Source organism: Podarcis gaigeae (assembly GCF_964106915.1).
Source record: "Podarcis gaigeae genome assembly, chromosome: 2".
Lineage (NCBI taxonomy): Eukaryota > Metazoa > Chordata > Lepidosauria > Squamata > Lacertidae > Podarcis > Podarcis gaigeae.
In genome coordinates, this window is record NC_139679.1 from 42,710,765 (window position 1) to 42,721,648 (window position 10,884).

The 10,884-nt window shown below is 47.9% G+C and overlaps 1 protein-coding gene across 2 annotated transcripts; it reads right to left on the bottom strand.

The window, feature by feature from the left end:
* Positions 1 to 1,704: 1,704 nt before the first annotated feature.
* On the bottom strand, positions 1,705 to 10,272 carry PIRT (phosphoinositide interacting regulator of transient receptor potential channels). Of its 2 annotated transcripts, XM_083725997.1 has the most exons (3): positions 10,059 to 10,263; positions 4,375 to 4,445; positions 1,705 to 2,682 (listed from the first exon to the last, which is right to left on the bottom strand). In XM_083725997.1, exon 3 carries the CDS (start codon positions 2,646 to 2,648, stop codon positions 2,226 to 2,228), a length of 423 nt encoding a protein of 140 aa, XP_083582123.1. In that variant the 5' UTR covers positions 2,649 to 2,682; positions 4,375 to 4,445; positions 10,059 to 10,263; the 3' UTR covers positions 1,705 to 2,225. The 2 variants fall into 2 exon arrangements, with proteins under 2 accessions (XP_083582123.1, XP_083582124.1); XM_083725998.1 differs by lacking the exon at positions 4,375 to 4,445 and having other exon boundaries at positions 10,059 to 10,272.
* Positions 10,273 to 10,884: the final 612 nt, after the last annotated feature.

Consider the following 10,884-nt stretch of genomic DNA (forward strand, 5'->3'; position numbering starts at 1 on the left):
GTTCATTCCTCAGTGAATGGAGTAAGGCATAATCTGAACAAGAAGTGCCACAGTCTTACCAGTTTTTGAGAAACACAGCCTGGCATCAAACACTAAAGCCCACACTGAATAGTTGTCTCTGCGGAGAACTGAGAACTGAAATGAACCTTAAGAGCACATCCCTATGTGAAATGAATTAGAAATGCAGGAGGGTTGTTTGGAACCAGCTATCCTAGTGCCAGGAAATAAAAAGCTCTGTCTCTATGTGCCTCTTCTACTGATGTCAGCAGGAATAGCTGAGGGGTGCCATTTGGAGGGGGAATAATTCACAAAGCAGCACTGGTGAGGAGGCACTTTGGGAGTGAGAACCATTTCCAAAAGGCAGCTTCTGAAAATGGTTCAGAATGAATCAATCTAAGGCCTCTATAAGGCAGAATCTAAAGACTCCTGCTTGGTAGCATCTCTGGTTTGTTCTATGTATAAAAATCTCTACACTTCATCCTAAGGGCCATATAACCAGTACAGCCCAATAGCCTTCAAAGCAGTTTCTCAAAGAACCTCAGCGCACATGTGTACATGCTCTAGCAGATCTCTTTCCACTCACATTTTCCAATTGGAGCCCAAATACTTTTAATTTCCTGCCTAATTGCCAAGACCAATGCACTGCTAACTCACAGAGCCTGGCCTTGGCATGCAGTAGAGTCTTCCAGGACCAAGAAACCATGCTTGATCATAGTTTCAATGAGACATTCTTCTCACTGGGTCACAGGAGTGTTGCCAGTTGTTCTCCCTGACCAAGGAGTAGATTCCTGGACAAACAGCAATGTAATATTGTAGACTGCCTTGGGAGAGCTGTGTTCCCAAAGGCAGCATATCGGTGTTTTTGCAAATATGTGCAGAACACCCATACCATATACCTCTCCAGGTGTTCATATTTTCAAAAGCTGATGTCACATTCATAACTGTAAACATTGTTCCTTAAACATAATTCACTATACTTGGCAAGTCCCTGATCCTGGCTAGTTGCCTTGAATTCTATATTTCTGTCCATCCGTGTTTGTCTACAACCATCAACATAATTTTGGGGACTTGCATTCTAACACGGGGCTCATCCAGACTTCCTTTTGTGCTGTGTTTATAGACTTTAAAGCACCATGTTTCTGTGTTTTGTTTGGTTTTGCCCCAGTGCTTTCCCTGTGAAAACCCACTCTTTACTGCCAAAATGGAGCAAATGGCAGCCTATGGAGAACCTGAATTGCCATTTGTTCCAATTCAGCATTAAAGAGCAGGTTTTCTCAGAGAAAGCACTGGGGCAAAAAGGGGAGGCACCTGACACAGTGCTTTAAAGTGCCCCCCTGCCTAGCAAAAGGGAAGTGTGGATGAGCCCAGGGTCTTTTGTTCAGGCGCTTCGCTGAACAAAGGAGGAGCAGGACAGAAAAGAAAAGCAGTCACAGACAGTAGCTGCAGTAGCATGGCATAGACAGTGTGACAGATATCTAGGCAGATCCCGTTTTCTTACACAACAGTCTGCCATCTCCTCTATGATAGTACAGCTCCATGCCCCTCTTTTTCAAAGTATTTTTACAATGACAACCCCTCATTTTGAGAGCATTTGAGAGCCTGGATCCTGTGAGACCCTTCAGACATTACCCTCTCGCCCTGAACCTGAGACTTTTGCACGATTAATATTTGTACTCACACACAGTTGTTTGCTTGCACAATGGCTTCTTTCCTTGAACATTTTAATTGGGGTTGAGGCAGAAGGGTTTGAGTTTTGTTTTAAAAAACCCAAAGCCAGCTGTTGGAATAAAAATATCAATCTGCTTTCTCACAAAAACTTGTGGCAGTTATTAGTCCCATTGGAGGGTCATGGCACAAGCCTCAACTTTCTTGTGAATACAGTCTGAAAACCAGGCTCTTGAAGATACAGATAGCAAATCCTTTCAAGCAATAACGAGTGTGAGAAATCCACTGTTCTGGGATCTGATCTGCCAGTTTTCAGTCTCTCAGCATGGATATCCTATTGGAAAATATATTCACTGGCTAAGGACACAGTGTCACCCAACAGTGTCTCTGCTTGGGGATGGAGAAATCTGTTGCACATAGGAAGAAGAGGAGGGGATGGGAGTGAACTCCCCTTTAGGGCGGTGCTGATTTGTCCTTGTAGGTCCAGGGAGAGAAAGGCAGAGCCCTGTCCTCTATGACACAGTCTTCTTTGCCTGGTGGCCAAATATTGAGCGCTGCCTTCAGCGGTTGAGGAAGAAGGACTTGATGCTCTGGAGGATGTGGTACTTCTGCTTCTGCCTCAGCTTTTTGCGGATGATGGGGATCCAGACAAGCCCACACACCAGCAGCATGAGGCCAAGCGAGAGGAAGGCTGGCCCACACAGTTTGAACACCTCCTTGGTCGTGTTGTTCATGCCTCCTCTTTTGTCTGCGGTGAGGCAGGTCAGGCTGGTGAGAGCCACTCCAAAAAGGAACACGGCTCCACCAACTGAGATGACGATAACCGGCTTGTGGTAAATGTCCCACTTGTTCTGGTGAGGAGCATTCCAGGTGGACTCACTTCGCGAGCTGATGCACAAGGTGCTGGCTGTTTGGCTGGGCAGTAGGTCCTTGTACTCGGGGGACTTCTCTCCCTCCTCTGTTTCTTTTGGCTGGGTTTCCATGGTTACCTGTTATGCAGACTCAGGATGTTAAGGCCTATGGGGGGAGGGGAGAGAAATAGACCAAGGAGGAGGTTATTTGGATAGCTGTATGCTTCACTCTCACCCAAACTCTTGGGCTAAGATTTATCTACATAGCTAATGGGTGTGACTGGCTCATGAGCTTGGATGTTCTTTGCGTCTGTCACAGGCCCAGTTTAGACCATGAGGGAAGGTCATCCCCACTAGTTCTGAGCTTCCACATGTCCTTTCTTGGTAATAAGGGCTCTGGCCTCAGTTCCTATGATGACAAACATACATAGTTCAAGTGGTGAGTCTGTTGCAGAAATCCACTCAACACATTTCTGGTACCATACTATTTTCCTTCCCAGCTGGGTCAAGGAGAACCTGTCATTGAGAATTAGGAGCAAAAGCCAGATTTGCATAGTCCTAAATGGAAAGCCCTTGTGATAATGATGGGAAAATCTTATCCCATTCTGAAGCAAAACTGTTTACAGAGATGACCAGCTGGCTATCGTAGAAATCCTCATGGAATTGCCCCACTTCATTCACTCACTTTTTATGAGGCATCTACATGATGCTGTAAACCAAAGATTATCACTCTGTTTCTTTCCCCTCTGTGGTTCTTCTGTCTTTTCTGAGACTGCAAAAAATGCTGACTCCCCCCCGTCTCCAGAAGGATGGCAACTGAGCCCAATCTCCACAAGTGTAAGTGCCCTTAGCACTATTCCTTTGGCTCTCTGAAAGGGGAGGATTTTGACATGTGCATTGTCAAATGCCACCTGAGGCAGCCGTATCACTCTGCCTAATGGTAGAGCCCTTGAGTAGACCCAGGAACTGCCCACCTGGAAGCAGCCACAATGAAATCAGATTGAAGCATAAGCATCTGACCTAGTTTGCTAGACTACGGGCAGGATTAAACTAACAGCCCATTTGCACTTTCATTCATCCCATGATTTCACAAATCCGAGAAGTTTTAATTTTGTCTCACCACTTTCCCCAGGGAAAACCCACTGTTTACTGCTGAATCAGAACAACTGCCAATTGGGCTTCCCGCAGGTTGTTGTCTGCTCTGATTCAGCAGTAAAGAGCGAGTTTTCATGGGGAAAGCTCTGGGGCAAAAAATAGCTCTTAGACACAGAGCTCTAAAGTGCAGACCATACCTGGAAAGGTAAGCATGGATAAGCCCTTTCTTGTGCACAGAAACCTCTGTTTTTTGCATTGCTGTCATCTACATACAAAGGTAAGAATCAAATACATTGCCCTGCCCACTTTTGCCTTTGGCCACATACCCCACCACTGGCCTGTGGCCCCCAGAAGGTTGATCACAAGAGTATGTGGCCCTTGGGCTGAGAAAAGTTCTCCATCCCTGCCGCAGCCCATGAAACCAATTACAGTGGTACCTCTGGTTGCGAACAGGATCCATTCCGGAGCCCCGTTCGCACATGAGCAGAACAGAACCCGCATCTGCGCGTGCGCGTGTCGCAATTTGCCACTTCTGCACATTCACGTGATGTCATTTTGCACATCTGCACATGCACGAGTGGCGAAACCTGGAAGTAACCCTTTCCGGTGCTTCCGGGTCACTGCGGGACACAACCTGAAATCGCGCAAACTGAAGCAAACGTAACAAGAGGTATGACTGTACCGGTATTTCCTGCTAGCCTTTTGCCAAGTGAAGTTTTGATCGCTTTTGTTAGTGGTGCATAGGTGTTGTAGATGAACTCACCATGGGTAAAGATTGTTGGCTTAGTCAAGTCACTGTTGGGCTGAAGTTCAATTCCTGACCTCTTGCTGCTTCTGGGGAGAAATAGAAACATATACAGAGAGCTTGATATGCAGCAGAGGGCTGTTACAGTTTCCACCATCCATTCCTTGATAGCTGTGTAGATATTGTGAGTCACAGCCAAAGCCAACTTCACGCTTTCTTCTAAAACTGCAGTTCTCAGCAGCCCTGCCCTGGAAACAGAACGCTACATCCAGCCGGTGCTGGCTTCAGGTGTTGGGGGCAAGAAGTTCTCCTCAGTGAACTCCCTTAAAATGTGAGGGGTACTGCCTTTCATTCATTCGAGGGCTGCCCATTCCAGTGGGCTGGGGTGCGTGGTGACAGTAGGACTGGAGTGCCAACATGAATAAAATTGGGTGGGTGGGGTGGTAAGTAAGCCCCACCCCAGATAATCAATCACAATATGTGGTGTACACACATCATTTGAATGGCGATGCCCATCAACTTTCTGTGGGGAGCTGGCCCTCTCAAATATTTTATTGGGGGAGGGGGTGAAGTTACCTCAGCCCCTAGGAGCTGTCTCCTATGCCATAGGTCGGAGGAACAGAATACAGTGGTACCTCAGGTTAAGTACTTAATTCGATCCAGAGGTCCGTACTTAACCTGAAACTGTTCTTAACCTGAAGCACCACTTTAGCTAATGGGGCATCCTGCTGCTGCCGTGCCGCCGGAGCCCGATTTATGTTCTTATCCTGAAGCAAAGTTCTTAACCTGAAGCACTATTTCTAGGTTAGCGGAGTGTGTAACCTGAAGAGTATGTAACCTGAAGCGTATGTAGCCCGAGGTACCACTGTACAGCATCCTCACACTCCTTTTCACCCCACCTGCACTTACATGCTCACTTTAAAGCACTCAAGAGCATTCTTTGCTCTGTTGGCAGGTACCCCTCACCCTGGAACATGATAGATTGCCCCAGCAGCCCCTATATCATCATCATAGAAGCCTCTGGGAGCTCCCATTTTCCAACAGAAGGGGTACTTAGCTGCTCCAAGACAAGCAGACTTGCTTGAGATTGCAAGCTGCGAGGAGCTGGCCAGGTTTCTTGGGGGAGAAGTGGTAAGTTCAGCATTCTCAAAACAGGCAACAGCAGTGATTGGATAGAGCAGTTGTGCTGGCTGATAGCATTTGCAGTTGAAACATCTGGAGGGAATCAGGTGGACAAAGGTCAGGCGAAAGGCTTTCTCTGACAGTCACAATGGGGCCACCCAAGCCTGCCCCAGAGCCATATGTGCACTGGTGTTCCACTCATGGCTGCCACCCAGAGGTGGTGCCAGGGCTTTGCATGGCTTTGCTGGCGTAACAGCCACACCTGGGTCTGTTTCACTTTAAAGGTGCAGCTTGCCAGGTGGCGGCTTTGTGCCTTGAGAAACCGAGGGAGGCACACGCTGCTTACACACCACGCATTCAAAGCAAATTCAAAGCACATTTCCCTCCAAAAATCCTGGTAACTGGGATTTGCCAAAGCTGCTGGAAATCATAGCTGTGCGAGGGGTGGAATTACAGTAGCGGGATTCTTTTGGCACTGGTGGTGGGAAATGTTATTTAAATATATCTTGCGCATGCAACCACACAACTCGGCAAGAGAGCAAAAGGCAGGACCCCCTTCTCAAAAATGCCCAAGGGATTCTTCCCCATCACTGCACCCCCCCAATCTGCTGCTCTTCTGCCAGGGCGCACACAATATCTGTGAGATAATTAAGATAATTATACAGGCTAAGGGAATGAGAAACCATGATAGGAACATAGATGATGACGACGGCTTTAACAGGGAGCTGGTGTTTTGAAGTGTGTTTCTGTGGACCAGGAACACAAAGGATTTGTTCAGTCTGGTTGATGTGCATTGTACTCTTTGTTCTATTGAGCCTGTATTTGCACTGCAAAACATTCCATTTCCTGGACATTCCCTGCTTATGAACAGGAGATTCCCTCCATTGTCCATTCTACGTAAGAGAAGTCCTCCCATATATCACAGACATATTGGTTTGTCTGCTGCTCGCGTTTTATACCATATTGTGCTGTCTTTTATCCCCCGACTCCTGTTTTAATGTTTTCGCTAAGTTAGCTGCTCTGAAAGGGCAGGATAACAAATCCTCAAATAAGTAAATATCCACAATTTGCAGCCCCTTTTCTCTGCTTGTCTTGGGGAACTAGAATGAAACACACCGAGAGGGAATTTAGGAAGAGTAGGGGGGAAAAACATAATTCAAGGGGACTAGAGCACACAAGTCTGACTAGAGTTGATCTTTTTTCATTTAAATAGCCTGGCGCCAGTTGCCTCTGCCCTCATTAATTCAGTATCATTGCAGAGCATGAGTTGTTCAGCGCCATGCAAAATGGTTATGCAAAGAGTCTGACAAGGTTGGTTTTTATCAGCAGGAGACTGATCACACAAACACACACCCTGCACACACACACAATTGCACTGATCAAAGTGGTCAAGTGGGCACATATGGGGTGAGGCAATTTCACAGGTAAACCGGTCCCAAGTTGCTAACATGCCTTTACATGACACATGTAGTTCGACAGCCAGCCCTTAGTGTGCCCTGGGCAGTTGTACTTGCGAGCGATTCCCCTTTTCCTTTGTGGGGATCTGCAAAGAGTTGGTTTGCGACCCACTCCTCCTATTCTTTATGTGTTGCTGGTGTGGTGTCTGATAACCAACAGAGGAGTGTCGGACCACCTTGAAAAACGAGAGGCCTCCTTGTTGTATGGACTTGATGTGCCAGCCATTATAAGAGACATCCATTTATATCAGGGATGGGGAACCCACGGTCCTCCAGATGTTGCTGGATTCCAACTCCCACCAAGCCCAGGCAGCTTGGCCAGTGGTCAAAGGATGATGAGCACTTTAGCCCAGCATCGTCATATGGAGGTCCAGGAGTTCCCTGTCCCTGACTAACAATGCATGGGACTGTGACTTTCACCAGTGATTTCCTTTCTCCCCTTGGCCTCCCTTGACATAGTCCAGTCTCAATCTCCACTCTCACCTCATTTTCCTAGTGGTAAGTTGGGCAACAAAGGACACAAATTATGCAAAAAGCAAGAGGCCCATCTTAGCTGTACCCCATCCCAGTGTGAAAGGGCCTCAACTTCTTCTCCTGCCAGTTTCCCCATAGGGAAGCCAGGCAGGGAGATCACACCACCCTCATCTCAGCCAGTGCAGCCCAGCCTTGATCTTCTCTTTGATCCTGGTTTTCCTGGTAGGAAAAAACGAATCATGCAGAGGAGTATTCCTGATCTTCCTGGAGCTGTTCTCGCTACACCTCCCTTCCCATCTGCCTTCTGTTTCTTGAAGGAAACAGGAAAGAATTGAGAGTAAAATTATTCCTCCTCTACCGGTCAGCACAAGCCTCTGCCTCACCTTCTACTGGATTATAGCTTTTGGGGCATGCCTACCTAGATCCTTTAGGCAGATCTTGTGGACAAATTTGTGGATGTCGGCTGCCCAGTGCCATCTCTCTGGGAAATATTTTGTTCTTGCCAGCTCTGCTACAGTGGTTGAAGAAGTGTGCTCTGTGCCTTGGGAATGTCTGTGAGAACGGCTTTAACCGAGCCCCAGACACTCGGACAATTGAGAAGCGTAACCCCTTTCAGGATTCGGATTGCAGGCCTCTTGAATCACACAGGCCCAGCATTTATTTGCAAGACTCTTTTTCAGCAATGCAAAGTTGCGAAATATGCAAAACCTTGCCTCGAGACTGGAAGCAAGCCTGCAAACTGGTTTCGTTAACTGGTGGCGAGCGGGAGAGGCAAGCCACATGAAGTGGGCTAGTGTTTCAACCTCCCTCCCTCCTTCTCCGCTTTGCATTTTACACTCCCACAATCTCATAAGCACCTAGGGAGACAGGAAGCACCAAGAGTCTCTCTTGTAGCATTCTGACCTTTCCAGAAACCCTTTGCAAGATGAGAATGCCTGGTGCCCCCTCCCAATCCTTCTAAATGGTGTGTTTGTGGGTCCCCTTAGTGGCCTGGGGCTCCTGATATTGGCCTGATCTGGATGACTTTTAGTGCAGCTGGCTTTTAGTGGGACTTTTAGTGCGACTAATGATGATGACTTTTAGTGGGACTTTTAGTGGGACTAATGATGATGACTTTTAGTGGGACTTTTAGTGGGACTTTTAGTGGGACTAATGATGATGACTTTTAGTGGGACTTTTAGTGCGCCCCAGGGGAGGTTTCTGTAAGAAGTGGAGGGAGGGGACCTGGGGACTGGCTGAATCTGCCCTCACTAATTCCACATCCCTTTGGGAATCAGAAAGTCAAATCTGCAGACATCCTGCTGCCCTGTGTAGGTTTCTCCACAACTAGAGCCAAAGAGCGAGGAAGGACCAAGTTTCCTTATGCATCTGCCTTGGATTTGAAACTGTTTTGATTTGTGAAATTGCACTATATTTATATTGTTTATATTTTTAAAATTGTTAAATGGCTTTAAGTCATTTATTGGAAGTGAATAAATGTAAGCTAGTGGCAGCGTAACAATCACAGAGATGCCCGCCATGCACCAACCCTTCTCCTGGCATGCGTGGCCTGGCCCCTGATTTTCCTGGTCTACCCCAGCCAACATCTCCCAGGTAGGGCTGGGAGAGGCCCCTGCCTGGAACCCATGAGAGTCGCTGCCAGTCAGGGAAGACGATAGTCTGACTCATCAGACAGCTTTGTATATTCCTCCGTGTGAAGGAAGTAACAGCTCAAGTCCACTGAGTTCGAAGGAAAGAGCCATTGGCTTGGAATGAAAGTGGGTGAGAGCTACCCAGGATGACCTGAGCAAGGCTGGGATGATCTGGAAGTGTTCCCCTGCAGAACCACCATCATGGGAGCCAAGGCTTTCCAACAGGGAGTGCCCAAGTCTTGGAGCTCAGGCAGCTACCCGCCCTCGTCATGACAGCAGCTGCACCATTCCTCACTCTCCAGCCCAGGATGCAGCTTCTCACTCCATTCTGCTGCCGAGAGGATGATATTTATATCCGGCAGGATTAACCTGACTATGCAGTTCTTGCCTGGCAGGGGACTGAGCATCTGAGTCTCATCTCAGAAGCGGGGCTGCCACACACCCAACCTGTGCAAGTCAGATCTTCAGTTCTGTGCTGGTTTTCTCCCTCCCTCCGACCCCCAGATCCATGCAGTCCCCACACATCTGCTGAGAAACACAAAGGTAGGCTACATGGCCAGTCTGCCAGACGCCCTTTTCCAGGTGCCTCAAGAAAAAGTGCTCATGCCTTTCCTGGGGTAACTTCACGAGTTCCCAGCTCCCCCACTTTTTATGTGGGGTGGTTGCTCCAGTGCACAAAAGGTTTTGCCTCTGATTACCAGCTGTTTTGCCAGAGAGAATATGGGTGGGACTCAGACCTGTTTATTGCATTCCCAGCCTCTTTCAGCCTGTGCAGGGAGTGACTATTATGCCAACTTCAAGTTCCATTTATTTAGCTCCAGGCAAATGTGAAAGAAACCGCCCAGCAGAGATCTATTCTGAGGCGGGAGGCACCTCCAGCTCCTGTTGGGTGCTGAAAATTCAGAGCTTGGGATGCAAAGCTCAGCCTCTGGGATCCAGGGTACCCCCCACCCTCCAGCTCCCTGCCACAAAGAGAGCCCAGGCACCCAGTTCCAACAGAGAAAGTATTTCTACTTACATGACCAGAGGCTCCCTGCAGTTGGCTTGCTGCTCTGCTGAGGCATGGAATGTGTCCTAAGTGGATGTTGCGATTTCCCTAAGTAGCTTAGCTTCCAGGCTCAGATAACCCCCCTCTGATATCATCTGCATTGAGTGGCTCATAAAACCTGGAGCATGTTCCAGCTCAGATGAGCTCACTCACTCAGCAGCCAATGGCTTGCCTTAACCCTTCGCTGGCCAAAGCTCCAGCACATGGGATGAGCCTACAGGATGAGCTGCTTTTGTTTAGCAGACAACAGCTGCATGGGCCATGGATGCAGTACAAAGGAAGGGCAGGAGTGGATTGTGGTGCCAGAACAGGTTGGGCAAGAGAAGGAGCATCAGCAACGTGGGGGGGGGAGGGGGAGTGGTTCTGACAATTCAGGATCATTGAATGTGAACCCCCATTCACCCCTTCCTTGCATGCATTCTAATCTGTGGCTTTCACCAAATAGGCATTTTCCCAACTTTGTACCTGTTTTACATACCTGGGTCCAACAACTAGTGTTTTGAAGCTAAAGGAATATGGATAGGTTCAGTGGCGTCTAAAGAAATTCAGTTCAGTGCAACATATCTGGAACAGAACCAAGCAATTATGTCCATCTCTAATATTATTTAAATTGATGTGAAGTATTTACAAGCCACCTTTTAGGACAAGGGTGAGTAATCTTTTTCAGGCCACAGTGTGCATTCCCACATGCTAGGACCAGGAGGGGCCAGAGAACCATCTGTGTTCTCTGTCCAGACAAGCAAGATCTGAGTTTAAGGACACATTCCTGGCAGGCAAAAACATTTGGGGGCAGAGC

Coding starts and splice junctions, on each gene's coding strand:
- PIRT (XM_083725998.1), bottom strand. CDS start 2,648: ATGGAAACCCAGCCAAAAGAAACAGAGGAGGGAGAGAAGTCCCCCGAG.